General features: G+C 36.7%; 1 protein-coding gene across 1 annotated transcript in view; it reads right to left on the bottom strand.

The window, feature by feature from the left end:
- atrnl1b (attractin-like 1b) overlaps positions 1–23,113 on the bottom strand; it is a 76,569-nt gene that overhangs the window by 11,364 nt on the left and 42,092 nt on the right. The window contains exons 26-28 of the mRNA XM_028476187.1: positions 17,654–17,715; positions 13,640–13,718; positions 978–1,085 (exon numbers count right to left, since the gene is read on the bottom strand). Coding sequence (XP_028331988.1) covers positions 978–1,085; positions 13,640–13,718; positions 17,654–17,715 — 249 coding nt within the window. The remainder of the gene's footprint in view (positions 1–977; positions 1,086–13,639; positions 13,719–17,653; positions 17,716–23,113) is intronic.

Here is a 23,113-nt window from a genome sequence, read left to right as displayed (position 1 = left end):
CATGAATTTTATGCCTTTTTAAGGATCCGCAGGAACCTCGTTATAGTTATCTAATCTGTTCTACATCTGTCTTTAAATGTATGTAAGTGGAATATATATAAAAAGGGATATGTTTCAACTACTGACTACTTGAATGAATAGGCTTTTAGGCAGTATCTTATTTGCAATCAGGCAAGGAAAGGCCTATACTGGGCTAAATATAAGGTACATATACACACTGACAAGTAAGCAATTAAAGTCCAGTTAAAAGGAAGCTAAAGTGCAGGTTAGCATCACGCTTCAGGTTAGAAGTGTATCCTGCTGCTTTAGATAGAACACTACAGGTGCATTCAGACGGCTAAGACCCGTTGTTTTTCTCCTGCTCTGCTCTTAACATTGCCCTTCACAGCACCGTAATGTATGGTGAGCACCACTCAGCACTATATTAATAGCTAATGTGATGCCACTTTGGTGGTTGCCACAGTGATTTTATTGCTCTCAGACGCAGGTGACGCAGAGGTTGGTCCGGGCTGAGGAATCACTATTGGTCCTCTGGTGTCATTGTGCAAACGGGGCTCTTGATATCGCTTTAAACTATGCTTTTATTCCTCATGGCATCGAGTCGTGCGCTGTGCTCAGATCCCGACTTCAAAAAGCACCGGTGGAATAAATAAAGTGTTGCAGCAAGTGCATGGAATATTTCACAGTGAAAGCCCATCAGCATTTAAAGTATGATAACAAATAAATCAGTCACTTTGTGAATACACAAACACCGGCAACATATTCCTGTTTAAAACCCAAAAGGGCTAATTTGGCTTAGCAAAAACAGGGTAATTTACATCCTGGGGGACACTGTAGAATATATTAATGTTTTAAGAGGAACGTTTTTAACAGGAAAAAAAAGGCAAAATGGCCTCGGTAAAAGCATTCTCGGAACGAGAACATCAAATATACTTAAAATGTACATAGAATAAACAATATGTTGGTACAGAACTCACATCAGCCAAGGGCCGCAGCACTTCTGTTGCCTCGCCTCTGGTATCCAATGAAACGGCTACAGAGGCAAATGGACGACTGGCCATCTGTTGACGCTCTCGCATCAGTTGCTGTGAAAACAAACACGGATGAGAGATTAAACGACAACAAAATGCACATTTCTACAAACAATTAAACACTGAATATCGGTACAAACAAGAAAGAAAAGAAAATGGGTTCAAACTTAATCCATATTCGATAACTTTAAGTTATGAAGCCAGACATTTTCCCTGCACTTCCTCCATCTCGGAAAAAAATGTAACGTCTCTTTCTTCAAGCTCCAGCAAAGCACAATATGGTCGGCTCACAACCTCACAGTGACATCATTTCTGCTGCTTAGACAGAGCAGAAAATAGCCTCTGCTGCTCCCCACTAATCAATATTGTAAAACAACTAACGCCACACTTTCATCAGTAAAGCATGGTCTGATCAATATCTACGCAGGCTGCCATTTTAGCACCAAGGACACCTCTGATTGTTATTGGATTTGTGATGAGCTTAAGTATGCTGCATTAGGATCTAATTGTGCTTTAGATTAACAAGCGCTTCAATCGGTTGATACAGTCAGCCTCACATACCGGATAAATAAAGCTCTGTTGGAGGGGTGTGATGCTCTTAGATCTCAGGCGTTCTTTCAGAAATCTTTAAAACTCAACAGATTCTTTTAAATAATGACTCACAAGCAGGAAATTAAGGTAATATTATCAGCAAAATGCAAGGATGACATCTATAATACTCAGTTTTTGATGAGGTAAAAGTTTTGCCTTAATAAACAAGTTGAAATTCAACAAGACAAATAAGGACAAAGGCCATTTTTCAAGAGTCACAAGCGCAATCCAAAACCGGCGACATTAAATATTCAATAAACTTGCACGTGCATGTGTGTGCGCGTGTGTGCACGTGTCAACGATTTGAGTTTGTCCTTGGGGTTGGTAATGAACCCTGAAAATCTTGTGTCCGGACCTTCACCCTGACACGTTCTGAATCTAATGAAGTAATCATTAGTCAGGGTATAATTTGACTAAATTTAGAGGAGCTCCAGGGAGGGTGCAGCATTAGAGACATTAACCTGTGGGTGTGGGCCAACGGAAGACAATTTGTATCAGCAACTCCTGGGCTATTTCAATTTGTGTGACAGATTTTGTCAGGGATGAACTTAGTGAATTAGTTTAGGCTTAATATATTTGTGGCATTTTTTTTTAAATGAAGTATCAAAACTTGTTGCAACTTTGAAAGAATTAAACTCAACACAATCTCATTTTTCCACGAGTCTATACTTCTGAGATTATAACAGCACTTGACATTTACCCATAATGCAACTCATAGACATTATATATGTAGACGCCACATCGACTGTGGAGGGACACGTCAACAGTGCCGCCATCATGGACTGGTGGTGGTGGAGGCAGCGTTGCATAGACATTACGACAGAAAAAGGTATTTCTCAATCTCTAAGTAGAATAAATCGTTGAATTTTGAACCGATTTCCAAATTGTTTAATTTCTAAAAAACGTCACACATGTAGCTATGATACAACGTGCTTGGATATATTTAAAATGGTGGTTACACCACTCAACACTTAATCTCCACATGCACATCCTTGAATATTTCAGTTCTTTGGCTACAATAACTAATGATGATGATATAACAGTAATCGAAATAATAGTAATGGTTATAAAAATAATGATAAAAAACAATATTAGTAATTAACAATATTTATTAATAATATTAATAATAATAATGTAATATAAGAATACAAAATACTAGTAATAATACAGCAATAATAATAATAATAATAATAATAGCAATAAAAATAATACATGAGAACACCAGTAACTATAACATAAAATTAAAAAAATAATAATATGAGAATAAAATGATATTTCTAAGAATAGCAATAACAACAGTAGTAGCACAATTATACAATAATGATAATAATGCAATGTATAGCCTTAAACAATGTTGTCAATAAAAACCTGAGCACATCTGAATGTTTTCTGGGTTACTTTTGTTCTATTTCTATCGATCTACCTATCTATCTATCTACCTATCTACCTATCTATCTATCAATCATGTCTGACGTTTTTACAAACAAACCCCATGAAAATTGCTTGAAAATTGAGTGATTCATGACAACTTTAATAGTGCAGCACATCATTCCTCTATAGATGTAATGCACTGTAGGAGCGATTGCCACCGGTCCAAGACGGCCGCACTGTTGACTCACCGCTCTAGTGGCCGGCAGCAGTCGATGCGGCGTCTACGTATTATAATGTCTATGATGCAACTGATGCGTGATCAGGTGCCGTGTTAGATTTGACAAAAAAAATGTTGTTTGGCCATAGTCTTTTGACGATAGCGCTTTGAAATGACTTTTGTTGTAATTTTCGCTACATAAATAAAGCTGAATTGAACTGAATTAAAATGCAAGTTAGATTTACTGTAGTCAAAATTTTATCTTGTTTAATCGATAACATCGTCACAAAAAATCGTAATTTACCATTTGCCAATTCTTACTTTGCTATAAATACACTGCAAATTTTCCAATTACTCTAGTTTATTAGATATGTGAGTTGATGAAGCTTAAGTTCCGGTTTGTGCATACTGAACTTCATTCATCGAGTGAAGTCCGTACTCAAAAATGACCCTGAACAGTGAAATTCTGAAGCCGCTTCACCCAGGGAGGCAAAGTTGAGAAAAACACAGCAGCCAACTGAAATTGAGATTGATCACTGTATTGATTTTTCTTTTTGTAGCTCAGATTTTAAAACTTTGTATCGAAGGAGCCTTTCTAGATTGTTGTACTGCTCCACAACATCAAACGAACAATAGCAACTTATAGATCTATGCTTCTGGGCCATTGGAGGTCAAAATGAGAAAATTTGCCCTTTACAAAAAAAAGATAAAAGCTGGATAAAGGGCCCTGAGAAGTTGTTGCAGAACAAGAGAACGGCTCACAGCTTATTATGATTTCCAACACAAAAAGCTTCAAATCCAACAACATTCATCCTAAATGTCAGATAGTGGTAATGTTATTTATCATGTTGCCGATTTAATTTAAAGCAACCAAGTACAAGGAGAGAAGCAAAGTCAGGGAATGCCAGCGAGCCGCTCTGTGTCTAAAACATGCATTTGGAAAGATGTGCTGGGAATACAATTGTCAAAGGAGGCCAAAACAAAACAGGCGAGATTCAGGAAATGAATTAATGAAGGTAATAACAAAAGGTAAAGAGTGAACTTTGTAAAAGCAATTAACATCTGCATAATGACAGGCTGATTTTGTGAGGAACAGAAGCTGGATCCATTCACTGTTTTGATAAGTGTTGAGCACGGAGTATGTTGCTTTGCAACATGATTAATTTGGCAAGCGAGGACGACGATTTACTCACTGTGTCATCCTGTCACTGTGCACATTCCATACAAAAGCTGATCACCCTGTCCTTTTCATTGATCACTGGTTGAACCTAAATGAACCCCTCCTAAAAAAAATACATTTCATATTTGGAAATTATAACAAAACTGCTTTGCTAATAAACAGCAAATGGTGATATATCTCTGTGTTTTACATGTTAATGCATCTTCAACAACCTACACCCGACATGAGGAACAGGCGGTGGCCCCCAGGCTAATTTTGAAATTACAGAGAATACACAAAATTACCACAAAAACAACACAGAAGCACACAAAACGACAGGGGTGTGAAAAAAAAATCGATTTCACAATATATCGCGATTTTTTGGGTGCCAATTTTAAATCATTTTTTTTTATTTAAAAAAAAATCTTTTTTTTTAATTTAAAAAAAAATCTTTATTTTTTATATTTAATCAATATTTTTGTGTATTTGTGCAATATTTCAGTGGTGGCTACAATGCTTTCAATGTGTTGCAATGCTTACTTGATGCACTTGATTTCATGATGGCAGTGTGTAATGTCTGCAATATTTATGTGTGCACAGACATTTTATTTTTATGTAATCTGTTCAGATCAGTGTTTAAAATTATTTTTTCTTATTCTTTTTCTTATTTTGTGCATTATCAGTAACTCAGTGTGATTTATCCTTAATGTTCTCACTTACAGTTCTTACAACGGCGTCATTATGTTGTCATGGTTACTTTGAGACTTCTACACAGTAGTTTCAGTGAAAAGAAACTTGTTGCACTTTATTTTACGATGGCAGTGTGTAACAATGCATTTTCTTTTTTTCAGTGAAAATGTGCAACAACACTAATAATAAATAATAAATAGGACGTTTTGAAGCCAATAGTTTTGACTCAGTTTGTCCTCTGAATGATCAATATCTTCTGATGAACATATACAGGAACTTGATTTTTCATCTCATTTGTATCCAATGAGAAACAACACAAACACGTAGCAGTATGTATACAGGTGTAGAGATTAAAATATCAGTGTACATGGATTGCAATCGAACGCTGAAAATATAAATAAGGTGATTATTGGTTCTATATATCAACCTGCCGCCAAAATTCTATTGATTCACTGTGTTGTTTTCCATTAAAATAGAGCAAATATGTACAATTCTGTGCACGAGTTGTCCACAAAAGCATTGTTCAGTAATTTGGAGATCAGCTGCATCTACCCAATCACTTAATATCTAAAGAGGCTCTATTAAATACATTATCATATATACAAACATAATATACTGCTGACTATTTACTGTGGGAACAAAATGTTGTTCTGTCTTGAAATATTATAAATAAGGTTGAGGCTTTCAAAGACAAGTAAAAATGAAAATCTGAAAGCGGATCAACAGAGGTGACACGGGGCTTAAGATTGAGATTATCCTATTGCTGCAATCAATATGTGTCAATTGAGCTTTTCAAAAACAGCTTGTGAGTCTGCAGAAACACACACGTGGTTGGTCATGTTTACCCTTAAAATAAATCAATTAGACTCTAAATACTCATAATAGATTTGTCGTTTTTAAAGGTCCCATATCATGTTATTTTTCACCCATCTCCAGCACCCCAAAAACATTGTATTTGAGATTAATTTTCCCAAACTCGCCTGTTTTCCAGAGTTTTCGCCTCTGAAAAGTCACTTTCTGAGCAACTCTACACAAACAGGCTGATTTGCGGCCTAGTTATGCATATTCATGAGTGGGCATGTCTATAGACGGGACACTGACTTCCTCCTCCAACGGTGACGTAGGGCCAGAGGACGGCCCGCCCTCCTCCCACCCACTCTGTAGCTGAGCTCATGTTGCTTTATAAACATGAGACAGAGCGTGGGGGCGGGGCGTTCACAGGTACATACATAGACTGTAGAAAATACATACATAGCACTGCGCAAAGGACGCTGACATGCTCAACTTCGTGGGCGTGTCTATTTAAATGTCAATCACGGCAGAGAGCGTGCTGGAGGCGCGGCTTCACCAGCTCAGTGCCGCGTCAAATTCGTCATCAAAGAGGGAACGCGTCATCAAATTGGAGCGAGGTGTTTGTGCTCACCCTGCAGTAAGAAAGGAGCAATTCACCCTCTAACTAACGATTGAGGGATGTGCATGAATCCCACATAGCACTTTATGATGTTTAAAGCACAGGAAAGTCAATTTAGCTTAACATGGACCCTTTAAGTTATTACTTATTGAGTTATTTAGCATTCAAGTAAAAGCTACCTGCATCTCAAAAACATCTGGTTGAAAACAGTGTTTTTTAATCAAAGGAACAAAAGCTGCTCTTGCTTTTTAAATTAAACCAATGCACCAAAGCAGCTGGGAAGCCAAGACAGAACACAGATTGAATCTTCTGCCAAGGCAAACCAGTATTACATTCAGGCATTGGCTATTGAATACAAGCCATCCTGGTGTACAGCCTAAAAATGTGATTTGTGAATGTAAACCTAAAACTATTTTTGACAAAAGCCAAAATTCCACAAATTCAGTCTTACAGCTGTGCAGATTGTTTTGGGTATTGGTGCTTAAAACTTATATAGATGTGAACAACTCAATTTAGTAAAGCAGAAGAAACAACCCAGCCATCACAAAGGCTTTTTTATTTCTTTTTTTTTGGTGCAGCTGCCAGTGAGAGATTTGCCAACAGCTCTGTAAAGCTGCAGCTAATCCAAGCATAACATCGACAACCAGCCTCTGACAAAGACCTTCCATCATAGTTCAACAATCTTCATCATTCTGGGCATAAAATATTTGCTACTGATGCTAGCTGAGAGCGTAGGCAAAGGAGAGCTTTAGTTTAGCAAAAAAAGGTTGCAGAAACATCACTAATTTGATTATCATGGCTAATATCATTATTATTAATAATAACAAAAAATATATGATATATCAAAACTGTTAATAAAATGCATTTGCACAATTCAGAATAGATTTGAACTGTATCATGTAAGGAAGTGGTTCCCAAACAGGGGTACGTGTACCCAGGGGTACTCGGAAAGAGTTAAAAATTAATTTAAAAATAATCAAGAAATGTTCCTAGTTCCTTTTTAGGCTTTTATTGGACAGAGTCACCACAAACTAACAGAAACATTGCTTAATTAAATACTATACATTTTTGTAATTTATTGAAACAGCATTGTTTTATGCTGTAGAGGCCATTTTATCACACTTTTGACAATAGGAGACAATAATTAGCTACATTTCACAGACGAGACTGTATTTACTTACAATTGAATTAATTATATAACACTTTAAATTCCACTCATTGTTTGGAATTTGTAGATTAAGCCTTAGGGAACCAATGTCTAAGGAACATTTAGGGGTTTAGAAGAGCCCACTGTTCCACAAATGAAAAAGCATGTGAAATTACGGAGAGGGTACTTATGGTATGAAGACGGGGTACACATGATTTGACAAAAATGCAAAAGGGGTTACACAGGACAAAAAAGATTGGGAACGACTGTAAGGCATGTACAGAAATGGAGCACGTAAGAAATACAACTTCAACTGTAAAAATATGGATCTGTTTGAATGCAATACGTCCTAATAATGATTTAACATACTCTAAGTAGGCCTTTATTTTAATTAAATTTTATTTATTTTTATGCTTTTATTGTTCTAAAGCCTAAGTCGAGCCTTTTCATTCTTGTATGGTGTGTGAATGACAATAAAAACTATCTATCTATATCAATGATGATTCATTGCTGTTTAGGCCTTTATTGCTAAGCATTTGTGGATTTATTATATCATGGGACATAATGATGAAAACGCTCTGAGGCAGGAATGTCCTTTTTCTTTTAGAATTCTTAACAAAACTTGAAATAGTCCGAAGTTAACTAAAGCTCAAAAATAATGTGAGGAAAAATATAGTGTGATTGTTTATTCCGAATTCAATGTAAATTACATATACATATGATTCTTTTCGAATTAACAATTTCATATATACATTAACTCAAAAAGGAATGGGAGGAAGTCAACTTATAAATCAACACCTCTGTAATTGTCATATTTCAAATCAGTAGTTGCCTCCTTTCACAAAACAGTTAACATAACAGATAAACAGTTTACATGCAAGAAACATACATATGCACATACAGTACTAGGAGTGTGACGATATCTTGATACGGCGATATATCGCGATATTTTTTTCGCACAATCGATTATCGATTTTATTTTATTTTTTAAACCTTTTCTGCTTTTTCACTAAAATGTGCAGGTAGGTCTTCACAGAAATGTTGTCACTGTTTGGTGAAGGAACCAATATATTGTTTACTGGAATATTGCACTATACTGGTGTCACTGGTAAGAAAGACCCTATTTTTTGTTAACAGGAAGCACTATTGGAGATACTTGTTCATTTACATTGGTATGTTGACACTTATTTACAGAAATGTTGCACTAAAATAGTGTCACTGTTCATAGGACACTTTTTCAATTAGTCGTCTTTCAGAGATATAAAAATGTTATATTTCCCACTTAATCTTTTTTTTTCTTGTTATGTCATAGATTATCGTAGATTGATTTCTGACCAATATATGGATAATCACAGTATCGTCATATCGTGAGATAATCGTTGTCGTGAGCGTTGTATCGCATCGTGAGGTACCCAGAGGTTCCCACCCCTATACAGTACACATACTTATATATACACACATAAATATACAATATACAAAAATATGTTAAGTACTTTAGTAGGTCACAATCTATTGTAAAGCAAAGGTCTTATATGTAACAGTTTTATTTTTTTATATATATATTCCAATCATTCTTATACTAAGAACACACACATATATATATATAAAAAATCACCGCTATTATTAAAGTTCAGGGTCATCAAGCACAACAATCTTTTTAGCACTGTAATTGCCTTTTATCATTATTAGTATTATTAATATAATAGAGCTATATCATCTGCTAGTTTATGTTGGTATACACAAGAAAAAACCAAACATAGTGACCGACATCCATCCTCAAGCCTAAATTCAATGATACCATTAACAGGATGATTGGAAATAAATCCTATTAGGACACCTGTGTTGGTTCACACTCCTTCCTGCAGGGCCATGTTTCCCTTTGCATTTGGAAAAATAGGTAAGAGTAGATAAAGACGGGGGTGCTGTGCTAGATCAACTCACGTGTTTGTACATGTCACGACTTCTTGTCGCAATCCCGTGAAATGTCAATGCTCCTTTCCCTCTGTATCTCCCCACAGGTGGCTTCAAATAGGTCAGTCCTCGTCCTCTTCATTGGCATTTACAACATTTCCCCCCTTGAATTCTTACCTGCATCCAACACTAGTCACCTACCTTCACCAAAGTTGCACAAGTCCAAAAGAATATAAGCTTTTTCTCTTTAAGAAGAAAATGTTCTTCCTTTAAATCCTGTCAATGATTAGCTTTTAGATAATTTATCTAATAAATTGGATTCTAAGCAAGATTCTTCTAAAAAAAAGAAAAAAGAAAAAGAAAAAAGTGTTTAAAAAAAGAACTATAAATCATCATCCGACATCCATATGCCACTTGGCTGCGTGTAAGTCATTACTGTCTCCGCCTTTTCCAAGAGCCTCATTAGGGCTCATTCAGTCCGTGTTCTTCCGTCCAAATGAAGCGTAGATTGCTCTCCCAGCCCAAATCCCACCATTCCTTGTTTGCATTGAGGTCGTGTTCACAAGCTTCCTCTAGTTAACCGGACACGGTGCTCAGTAAGAAGCCAATTAGTGTAAATTGGCAGAATTGTGTTAATATTTTAGAAAACTGTCTCGCAAAAAAACTTTATGGTGGTTTTTCTTTTCTTTATATCTTTAAACAAAAACAATAATATTAATACATGTAAAATATTTGTAAATCTATTAATCAATGACAAAATAGGGCATTAAGAATAATACATAAAGTGGAATTCTGGGCACCTACTAACGAACTGTTAAAAAATCTAGAACAATAAAACGTCTGGCTATAGTAAGGTTAAAAGAGTTTGAGATTTTATTCAGAGTAAGAAATAAAAACCTTCCTTTGGGTATTATATCACTTTTTAAACAAAGAGAGGGAAAGTATTATTCAAGATACTCTTTTGAACAAAGTAAATTTAGAACAAATGTTAAAAAAAGATGTATTTCTGTTTGGAAAAGTTAATGAGTTCACTGTTTAGGTTCAAAAATTCTTTAAAAAACATAAAATATTTAGCTTCTATTGAAACAAAAGTTAATGAGCTGATACCGCTGTTATTGAGTTGCTTCTATTGTGCTTTTTAAAATGTTGTTTGGGGATACGTAACTAAGCAGTTACTACTTAAGCCTATTCCATTTTTGGTTGTTAAAATGAATGTTTATTCTTTGTATTGTATTGTATTGTATACGTTTGAAGACAGCCAAGAACAAATACATACTGTATCTATGTATCTATCCATCTATCTATTCTTAAAATTATACTTATAGAGAAGTAAATGGAAAACCTATTTTGAGATGATTAAGGCTAATTATGAATATTACTTCAACTCTATAGAACAACATACGTTACCAACTAGGGCGGCACGATTTTGACTAAAAACCTAATTGAGATTTTTCGGACCAATATTGCAATTGCGATTCGATTTGCGATTTTTATATTTGATACATTCAAATGCATAAACTGCTAAAATGATGAGTGAAGGTAGTCATGTTACTTGTAGACTGTCAAACGACATATTCTTGCTCAAATTGCCCCAGATTAGAACAAAACATTAATCTCTCAAAAATATTTGGTTTTATGTGGACAGCGTCCTTTTCTGGAGGAATCATAGAGCGTCTGTCCAAACATTTTAGGATCTGCTTTATGGAAACTCAGACCTTTTATCTGTTCCAGCTGAACCTGAGATAACAAGGCTCCACCATTTTCATTGGTGAACATCACTTAAAGGAGACATATCGTGCTTTTAAATCCTTCCTTTTTACATATAAATCATACAGTTGTGGTCTATATAAAGCGGAACTGCAATGCTTGGTCTGAATTCCTCATTATTATAGCTCCACAGGCCCTTTTTCTACCCCTTTTCTGATGTGCTTCTGAGAGCAACTCGTTTTGGTGCGGTCTCTTTAAATGCAAATGAGACACTTCATACCCCGCCCCCTCTCCAGGTTGTAGAGGTGACACTCAGTTCAACTCCACCCTGTTCGACAATTTTTGTAGTTTGATAGAAGAGATACGATTATCTAGCGGCGCAGAAAATGTTTATTCACATGTGATTTACAAAATGTCAACAACGGAAGACTTGTCCATCCAGCCTTACATGTTCGAGCCAGAGTCGGACCCGGCGGAGCGAGATGAAAATGAAGATGATGAACCTGCAGAACCCTAACAAGTGAGCTAACACAAGCACCGAGCTAACACAAGCACCGAGCTAACGCTAGCGCCAAGCTAACGTCACGAAATGCATTTTAATACAGTCGTTTCTGAGACAAAAACGGCAAAATGAAATGACTAATGAAAACTTTAGACTTGAATCAAATCACGTAGGCCATATCATCAAGGATCTAAAACAAGCACACAGCGCTAACATATGAAGACGGTGCAACTGCTAATGCTAACAAAACAATGACAGGGACGTCTTATCATCACACTTTATAGCGTTATTTACACCTTACCGAAGTGCTCTGTTCATCGTCTCCAAAGATAGAAGGAACTGACCCCTCAATCAGACGAAGTCCTTCGGCAAATCCTTCTTATACTGGCGAAGCAGTCATCCTTGAAGTGCTTCGCGCACACAAAAATGACCTTACCCACAGATGCGGGTACATTTCCGTGAAAAATAAAACTCAACCAGAAACTTCGAAAAGGTTTTGATGCTGGGAGACGGTGTAATGAAGCGTGTGGGTTACTACATCCAACAACCGAACATTTTGACTTATCCTCTCGTAACTTCGGCATCCTTGAGCTTGGACTACAAAATAAAAGCGAGAAATAAAAATGGCGGATTGCTCAAAGTGTTAGGCCTGGAGTCGATGTCCTAATTTGGCAGTTCCGCTGCAAATACTGTGACGTTATTGTTCAAAAAATGTAATAGAGAATCGAAAAATCGAAACAGATTGAAAAATATGACCAAAACAGAATATAAAGATAACAACGGAGCACCTGAAGAGACTAATTTGAACTTTTTTGTACTTCTAAACACTCTAAATATACAACAAAATGCACTTAAGGGCTAAAAAAAGTGGACTTAGCATGATATGTCCCCTTTAAATGCCAGAGAGAGAAGAAAAAACCTCAGCCTCTTGAGGTTACGTTATTGCACTAGTCAAAACCTCGATTGCAATTCGATATCGATAAACCTTGCAGCCCTATTACCAACATAACAAATGCACATTAAACCTCCTTGAAAATGATGTTGGGAAAAGCTAATATTTTCTCAAATGTTAATAATGAATCAATGTAACTTAGTACCATTACTTTGGCAATACCACCAAAGACCAAGAGTGACGAAAGTTGCTGGGTTATTTTTTTATTATTATGTTTGCTTAACATTTTATCCACAAATGGAAAAGGATGAGTTGCAAGTATTGAGGTACGTGTTAGAAAAAAAAAAAAAAAGTTAGGTCACATGCACTTGAACTGTGTTGTTTTAATTTCCTGTCTGACAGTTGAAGGACGGATGAAACTGATGAAAGTGCCAACTCAAACAGTGAGCAGAATTTTAATGGTATCATCCATCTGCTTGCATTAATTCTTTATCAACTTTAATTTTTTGAATGGGCACGAATCGGACGCTGGCCAGCTATCCTTCTTGTTATTACTCATATATCAAGTAAAGGATATAGAATCCATCTCTATGATTATAAACGTCATTCCTCAAAGGTGAAATAAATAGTGATTGCTTGAGTACTGAACTGTTGTTGCTCTTCACCAATGCTTTTTAAGCATTTTGACATTAAATTCTCAGACTTTACCTTAACAATCCTATCTTCACATCAGTGACTAATATTATCATATGTATTGATCTCTTATTTTGACCACTTTACTACTTCCTTCCTATTGGTTCCCTAGAGGCAAATCATCATCAGTCATCAATTTGTTGCAGGTAAAACAACAAATTATTAAAACAGGCTTCGCAACATTACATTTCAACAGCAGAAGCTTTTGAATTTATATCCATCGAACTACTTTTTCACTAAAGGAAGAAAGTGATTTGTATATTTTTCACGCTTGAACATGAAAACTTGCAAAGCCAACATGCATGTGATGCACTCACCTCACGACGCCGCGACGCCCAGCACGTTTGTTTGATCTTCCACACCACTGCCGCCACCAGGAGCAGTGACAGGAAACAACTGGAGAGAAAAAGGAAGAAGGAAAATGTAATAACGTAAGATAAAGAATTGAAAAATATCACCTGTTCCATATTTTTTTTAAATAAAGTCAGCCATTGACAAAGAATCAGGCTTCTGTAAAGACTGCAGGAAAATATAAAAAGACACATATAAAAGACCAAGTACAAATGCTTGACATTAAATATAATTTCAAGTCATCACATTTATCAGCAAGGTGGCAATTTTGGATGATTACTTCAATTAATAACCCCGCAGCCCAACCATTAGTCAAGGGAAATTCAGCCTGGTTTAAAGGGCTAGTGGGATAGAAAAATATGACTGATTGTGAGATTTCACTTCATTATCTCGATGACACTTTGAAATGTAAAGAATTAATGAGATCATGTGTAATTCAGCACATTTTAAAAGCTCTTCAGAGTGTTTGAAATGATTTTTTTTGGCTGCTTTGAACTCCATTTGGCCGTCCAGCTGTCGTGTATACATATTTATGCATTTTGTTTCCATAATATCATCAATAGAAAAAAAGCATTCTGAGGCTTTTGGATAAAAGCTTAAAAAAGGAAAAGAGGGAACATCTAAATAGAAAGTCAAAAGTGTTGCTATGAGTACAGAAGAATGCTGGTATGGCCCTAAACATTAAAGAGAGTCTCTATTCAAGCTCCTCAAAAGGAAACATGAAACATATCTGCTGTCCAGGAACAAAGACCATCCTATTTGGGTTTGAAACACGTTATGTAAAACCAGCATCAACCCCTCGTCTCAGGGGACGTGCAATGGGCAGACTGGTCCAACAAGCAACCCTCAGTGGGAACACAAAATCAGCTCAGATATCAAGACACCATTTTTCCGTGTGTGAACTTCAGACCTGCAAAGTCCAATGAACAGTTGTTTGAAGGTGGCGATGTGTGCGAGGAGGTAAAAAGGAGCCAACGAGGGATTTAACGTTTGACATTTAGAATTCATCTAACAGCAGCAAAAAGCAGAGAAACCGTTTGTGTCCATCAAAGGTGCTCAAGCTGAGACGGCTTTGAAGATGGTTGTGGGTGAGGAGGGGCAGCCGTAGCAGCAGGAGGGAGTTTTCAATGCATTACAATTACAGAGATATTTCAAACTGTATATCTGGTTTGTATTTTCCATGTTTTATTATGTGGAGAATATTTAAACTAATCCTTTCAACATGGTTGTTATACTACATACTTTTAACAAGGGTTTAAAAACCTACTGATGGAGGGCACTGGCAGCAGTCCTACATGTTTTAGAATGTTTCAACACGCCCAATACTAGTAATGAATGTCTAGTTGTAGGGTGACACTTTTATTACATTCAGGTGTATAAAAGAATTGTTCAGCAGTTTCAACAACCCTGGCCTTTACGACATTATTCGGTATTAAAGCTGCTTAACCACATAACTACCATGTTTTAAGCTGCACTCGTATTTCATCCAAAGGTTGTTCTAAACCATCGCTGATATCAGTGTGACCCCAAAAACACTTCCAAAGGGACATTTATGGTGTTTTCATGGATTGAAAACTATTGACCAAAATGGTGGATGTTGACATTTTAGTTTCTCACAAAAACGCCCGAATACGACCCAAAATCAGAGGAAAATTACGTCAAATGAACCACTGTCATGTCTGGCAAAGAAACACAAAAAAATCACGATAAGAATGAAGTAAAACAACTTCCTGAAGAAACTTCCACTCTGTCGCTGTTTTTGCATTCTCCTAAAGGACTCCAAATCCCACAATGCAATGCAAGAAACTTTTACGAGTCACATGACTATTTGTCAACCAACTTATTATTTTTGATAGATGCCAAAAAACTAACTTACAAACAGCAATTTCAACATTTGTAGGTAAATTCACATATAACACACACGTACAGTTTTAAAAATGTGAGATAGTGCTTTAGCAGCTTTAAGATGATCCTGAGATATAATCAGCAGGTGCAACATTGCTGGTTATGGCAGCAGTGATTTTCAAAGCAGTGATTCCAGTTACAACTAAAACTGTGTAATCACATCCCACTGGGCTTGTAATAGAAAAATAATAGATGTTTACCATTTGATTTGATGCTAATTTATACAACAGTTAGTTAGTTACTACACAGAATAACCATCTACTGTATTACACATTTAAACCTATTTTTGACTGGCCACTTAAAACTTTTGTAACTCTTTACGCAAACTTTAATTCAGTTTCTATAAGTGAGTTTCAGCAAACTAGCTTGCCTTGTGCTCTCTATTGGCTAAACAACAAATAAACAAGAGGAAAATCAACTAAATACGTGATAAATGTCTTCATGCACCATCACACCTGAATCTAGTTATGTTTACCCAAGTCATGCTTCTCATTCAGGTGTAATAAACAAGCAGGACAATGGCCCTCCATGACACCACCTTGGGCAATATTTTTTTCCATTGAGCTCAGGGAGTATTTTTGATGAATAGCACAAAACTAGTCCACAGTAACTTGGATGGAATCGGTTGAGTAAATACAGTTCGAGGCTACAAAGAAGAGAAAAGCATGAGAGCAATGTTTGTTTCCCCTCCATCACCTGTGAAAGCCCTGGAAACCCCGTGGGTTGATGTGACATTTTGTCATCACGTTGACTATGTCTCCCCTCGGTCTATCCCTCCTCAAGTCTCCCAGATTCACACAAATGCAACATCAGAGTCTTTGACCTTTTGTGGAGTTTATGGGTCAGTGGAACTGGACAACAGGAAAGCAAACAAAGAATCCACTCAAAGGATACAACCTCTCTGATGGGTAGAAAAGGCGGAAATAATGAAAGCATACTAATGAGGACAGATGTTCAAACTAATATTCAGAATATGTTCACCATAATATGGAGTTAAAGACTTGTTTTTAAACAACTAACACGAAAACACATTACTAGTAGCAGGGTGTGTTTCGTAATTAAAACTCAAGCAATTTGCCAAGAAAAAAAGCAGCTGTTTTTAATCTTCAGCACGACCTCATTTAAAAAAAAGTTTCCTGTGCAAGACAAAGTGGGTGGCCGACAAGCTCTGCCCTCCCCCTTTTCCTGCAAGAATCCCTGGATTTGGCTATTCAACTGTAATTTGATCAGTTGAAAGCTGAAGATAACAGTGTGTGTGACAGCCGTTATTTTTTTTTTGGAAAGGTATTGTGGGCTGGGCACTGATAGGCAGGTGCCTCAGGCAAAGACAGACTTCTATTCCCTCTGCTGACACCTACACAGATAATATGTTAGTCCATCAGCTCCTCTGGGGCAGCAAACCTTAAATAAACTCAACCCAAATCCACACAATGGAACACAAACACGTACACAGAAACTGCAACATGGATAAGCAGATAATCAATGAGGAGTCTGATAATAATGATGCCACCCAAAGGCCAAAGCTCTTTTGGGAATTAAACATTTAAAGAAGCTTGGGACAGTGTGTGTATAATTACACTAAGTACTGCTTTGTAGGTGATCTCATTCGAGGCCCATTTAAAGATGGAAAAATGAAATACGAAGCATGCTTTTAGCAATCGTGCACACATCCTCTTTACGCATTCAGACTTGGATGTGCTTTTAAAACAGCCCAATTGACTCATTTTAAACGTTTCAATGAGGAAAGTCTTCCACTGCCCTCTGAGGGTGAAAACGTATTAAGAACTCTCATTTCTTGATCTCCTACGCCTTCTCGTTTGATGGCACTCGGGCGGTAAAATGCACCTATTTAAACAGCTCCTGGCGGTTGATCAGCTTCTTGGAGAAAGGAAAACTGTAGCCTTGAAGATACAAAAAGGCATTACGTGGACTTTGTTAACAGAACTGGTTCTGGTAACTCCAAAACTAAGCCCTTGAAAGCAATAATGGAAAGATGTTTTTAGTCGGACAGACAAATATAAAAGCAAAATAAGAGTGTGTTTCATTTCATTAAGCTGTACAAAACAAAAACTTACCTGAAAAATGTGACAAAGAACTGAACCAGATCCATGATACTGTTGTGTTGGGAGAAGGCAATCTGCAAGAAGGCAGAGATAATTACTTTAACAATCACCATGATGGTCATTTTGAATTTCAACTGCTTGTTAATTGAACTGGGAGAAGGTGGTTTTCATTTAACACTCTTAATTTAAACTTTAATGAAAGTCATAATGACAGCTATAGAAAGCTGTTGTTTAATAAATTTGATATTGATAAATGTACTGATCTCAACAAATTTGATATCAATAAATTTGATAACAGCGACATTAACTGTTAAGCGAGTGGTAGTTACGAGTAGACTTTACTAGTGATACAAAAAGTCTCACTAGTATTTTAGTAAGCACTATACGCTAAAAGTTTGCTACAAAAAGAAAACGCAGGCTTGTCATTGGCTTTGTAAAGTATTACAACCAATCAGGCAGCTACTTTATTTGCATTAGCTCTGCTAGTACAACTAATGATATCTGTTCTCTTTACTAATACTAGTAGTTAGGGATGTAACGATTCCCTCAACTCCTGATACGTTTTGATTCACAAAACTGGGTTAACGATGCGATTCTCTCACGATTTATTTTACAAAATGAGACTGTAGACAAAAAATGACTGAAAAATTCAGTCTCGGGGAAGCCAAAATGCTTCCATACTTCTGATTGAAAACACGGTGGTGCGTCCTGAATTTCAAATTCTAAATTGATAGCGCCCTTTGCTGTTAAAAAAAAAACAAAAAACATATATTTACAAAAAATTAAAGTACTGCGATTTCAATTTCAGAGTATTGATGTGAACCGTGACACCTTTGAATCGATTTTTAACTGCCTTACGATTAATCTTTACATCCCTACTAGTAGTACTAGTATACTGTTCTTCCTTTATAGTCTATTGGCACTGCTGGTGAAACTTTAAATGCACTAGTAGTAAACAAAAACCTGTCAGTCTTATACTTGATAGAAAAGGAAAGTTGTCACTAGTAGTCAATTTTGTATTACTAGTATAGTAAAGCTTTAGGTTTTTACTACTAACTAGTACTAGAATCTAGTGGGAAAAATGAAAGCTTTACTAGTACTATTAGTACACTCAAAATCTCTCTAGCAGTACCAGTAGAGCTAATGCAACTGAAGTAGGAGGGATTATAACCAAATCCAGTGCCCTGATTGGTTGTATTATTTTTGAAAGTGCACAATTTTGCTTCCCCCACCCCCTTATTAGCATATAAGGCTTACTAGTGACACTTCATACTTCACTAGTACTGTGTGCTTACGCACCAAAATAAAATTGATTACATGTACTCCAAATTGTAGTACGGTACTAGCAGGCCAATATTGTTGATATTAAATTTCAAACGGCTTTAGACATAAACTTAAAGAAAAAGGTCTGACATCGGAATAGCTTAGTGCATTTTAATACATTTTTATGTCATAACAATGTCCAAAAAAAGAAAATCTATTATAATCTATTAACTATTTCATTTCAAAATGCAAATAAACCTCCACTTGGGTTTATGTACATGCATCTTCACTAAATGGCAGAATGATATACCATTCTAGCATCTAAGTCATACACTAAAGGCCACATCACAGTGACAGGTCATTATTTACTGTTAGCGGCTCCCAAAGCATTTTGCCCTGAAAGCATTAAAATGCACAAACATCATCTGCAGCTGCATGAAGGCTGTGACGGGCAACACGTGGAGTTAGCCTCCACAAATACATTATAGAAATGCTGTAAGCCCCTAAAGAGCAGGGAAGCTTTCATTTACACCACAGGTGAAGTCGTATATAGTATATGACACGTTTTAATAACTGACTTTGTGAGCAAGAACACAAATTATAGAAAAATACTACATAAGGTTTCTTTGGAAAAACAGGGATTAAAACATGGAAAGACATTTATTGACAAGCTATCTAACTGCTAATGTTGATTTAAGTCACTTAAGACCTTATAATAATCACAGGGACTCCACATCCCAGAATGCAATGGGGAAACTTTCCCAACAATCTAAATAAACTGCGTGCTTACAGTGGAGATCTAAACAAACTTTCAATCTTTTACATGTTTTACAAATGATCTTCCAATGCTATTTGTTTATCAGATTTAATGTTACTTGCAACAAAAAGCCTAAAACTAACTAAAAATCATGGTTATGCATTGCCAGCTAAACACAGCCCTCACTAAAAGTTTTTTCTATCCAAAACTTCTTCATCTTTCTACACTCATACAACCTCAGAGTATTTCAACCTTCTGGAAAATATGAAGGGAACTGCTGAACTGAAATGAGAAGCTCACTGACATGGCTGACAGGATTCCAAAAGCCCACTTTGCACATGCTTTCTTCTGCTTTTTAATACACGAAGCTGCTCCATTTAGTGATTGCAAACCCTATTCTTCGCTTAATATCAGGTCAAAGCAATAGGCACAGGGGTTAATTTAATTTCAATTCATCCATTTCTCTCAATCAATCACATCAGCCGAGTACATTCTTTTATAAGGAGTGGACTTCTATTGCAATAGCCGAGCCGCCTCCAGAGAGGAAATTGCACAGAAACGTGGTGATGCCACAAAAATCATCTCAGCACATGTCTGTACTTTATCACCACCATCTGCTTATCAGTGCTTATTCTGTGTATGTGTGTGTGTGTGTGTGTGTGTGTGTGTGTGTGTGTACATTAACTACAAACGCGCCTAAGTGCATTCTCAGAAGTTTAATCTGCTTTGCACTCCCCGCTCTGCATCATGAAGGCCGACAAAGGGAAGAAAGTGAGACCTTATCTGGTTCGAAAAGCTATTCGCGAGAACAACTCAGGCCACTCCATAATAAATAAGTAACTGTTGGCTTAGAAATCTAATAGAAAACTATTACTGGGGTACCTCTACCGATGGACTGACCCCGGAGATAACATTACGTCAAGGTGGTCCACTCATGCACCATACTGAGATAGTGGGACAGTGTATAAAAATCAATATTTGTGAGTGGACTAATTATCAAAATGGGTATAGTGCGTTTTTATTGGATAGTCTTTGTTATCTCATTGGATGATGTTTCTTGCTGAAAGCCTTTGATTCAAGTGACACACTGCACATTATTATACCTATGTAATATGCATTATATCGTATTAAAACATTGGATTTATAGAATTTTTAAAAATAAAATTATACGGTAACTGTGCTTTTTTCACCTGTACCATTCTGAAAATCAGTGTTTCTCAAATGGTGGTACGTGTACCCATAGGGGTATGCGATGGCACTACAAGGGGTACTTGAGAGCGAGAGAGTGGAAAATGAAAACAAATGAAAGCAATAAAAAAAATGGGGTTTTATAATGTTTAGAATCATAATAATGATAATGGAAATTATTTTGATGAGAACATGAACTGAAAATACAAGGTTCAGAAATCTTGGTCCCACTTGAAGCGGGAGATGACTGGAAATGATGAAAACTATAGAAATAATTCTATTTTAGAAGGCATTAAAAACTGCGGTGTGAAAAAGTGTGTGCCCCCTTCCTGATTTCTTACTTTTTTGCATGTTTTAGGTCATCAAACACATTTAAACCTTAGTCAAAGATAACACAAGTAAACACAAAATGCAGTTTTTAAATGAAGGGTTTTATTAATGAGGAAGAAACCAATCCAAAGCTACATGGCCCTGAGTGAAAAAGTGTTTGCCCCCTAAACCTAATAACTGGTTGGGCCACCCTTAGCAGCAGCTACTGCTATCAAGTGTTTGCGATAACTTGCAATGAGTCTTTCACAATGCGGTGGCCCACTCGTCTTTGTAGATTTATTGTAATTCAGCAACATTGGAGGGTTTTTGAGCATGAACTGCCTTTTTAAGGTCATGCCACAACATTTCAAAAGGACTGAGGTCGGGTCTTTGACTAGGCCACTCCAAAGTCTACATTTTGTTTTTCTTCAGCCATTCAGAGGTAGACTTGCTGGTGTGTTTTGGATCATTGTCCTGCTGTAGAACCCAAGTTTCTTCAGCTTGAGGTCACGAACAGATGCCCAGACGTTCTCCTTCAGGATTTTTTGGTAGACAGCAGAATTCATGCTTCCATTATCGCAGCATGTCTTCCAGGTCCTGAAGCAGCAAAACAGCCCCAGACCATCACATTGTATGATGTTCTTTTTCTGAAATGCAGTGTTACTTTTTATGCCAGATGTAATGGGACACAGACCTTCCAAAAAGTTCAACTTTGGTCTCCTCAGTCCACAGAATATTTTCCCAAAAGTTGGGGATCATCAAGATGTTTTCTGGCAAAAATAAGACAAGCCTTAATGTTCTTTTTGTTAGCAGTAGTTTTCGTCTTTGAACTCTGCCATGCAGGCCATTTTTGCCCAGTCTCTTTCTTATGGTGGAGTCATGGACACTGACTTTAACTGAGGCAAGTGATGCCTGCAGTTCTTCAGATGTTGTTGTGGGGTCTTTTGTCACCTATTGGGGTAATTTTGGTCAGCCGGCCACTCCTGAGAAAGTTCACCACTGTTCCGTGTTTTCGCCATTTGAGGATAATGGCTGTCACTGTTGTTCGCTGGAGTCCCAAAGCTTTAGAAATGGTTTTATAACCTTTTCCAGACTGATAGAATTAAATTACTTTTATTCTCATTTGTTCCAGAATGTCTTTGGATCTCAGCATGACGTCTATAGCTTTTGAGGATCTTTTGGTCTACTTCACTTTTTCAGGTAGGTCCTATTTAAGTGATTTCTAGATTGAGAACAGGTGTGCAGTAATCAGGCTACAGAAATTGAACTCCGGTGTGATCAACCACAGTTATGTTTTAACAGGAGCTGGGGGGCAAACACTTTTTCACACAGGACCATGTAGCTTTGAATGTTTTTCTTCCTCATTAATAAAACCCTCCATTTAAAAACTGCATTTTGTGTTTACTTTAAAATGTGTGTCATCACTCATTTATTCCATCATATTTTTTTGTAATATTCTGAGCAAAATGTTATAGTCAGACATAGGAGGTACTTGGATTTAGAAATAAGAGTAAGGGGGGTACTTGAGCTACAAAAGTCTGAGAAGAACCACTGATAAAATTCCTATTTGTTCTTCTTTTTAAGAATCTTTAGTATCTGTTTGGAATTTCCTTTTCTTCTTCCATCTTTTTTAAAATGTGCTTCCCTGAATACAACCTGGGTCAAAGTGCCGAGACTTGAACTAATCTCCATTAAAACTATGATACACTTCATTCTGTAAAGTGTCCTTGAGTGCTCTCAGAACAGTGCTCTCAAATAAATAGTATTATTACTATGTGCACATGTTGGCTATTTGGTTGGCTATTTTAGCTGGCTCGGCTGTTTTTGATGGTTTGTACTGGCTTCGGTCTGTTGGTTATTTTGTTCGGTTTTGGTTGGATGTTTGCTTCGGTTGGTTTTTCTTTATTCATTGTCATTTATTCATTTGGTGACCCTTTTGTTGCTTTTAGTTACAT

Source organism: Gouania willdenowi, chromosome 19, assembly GCF_900634775.1.
Source record: "Gouania willdenowi chromosome 19, fGouWil2.1, whole genome shotgun sequence".
Lineage (NCBI taxonomy): Eukaryota > Metazoa > Chordata > Actinopteri > Blenniiformes > Gobiesocidae > Gouania > Gouania willdenowi.
The sequence above is the reverse complement of the archived record's forward strand: the minus strand, read 5'-3'. Positions and strand labels throughout refer to the sequence as shown.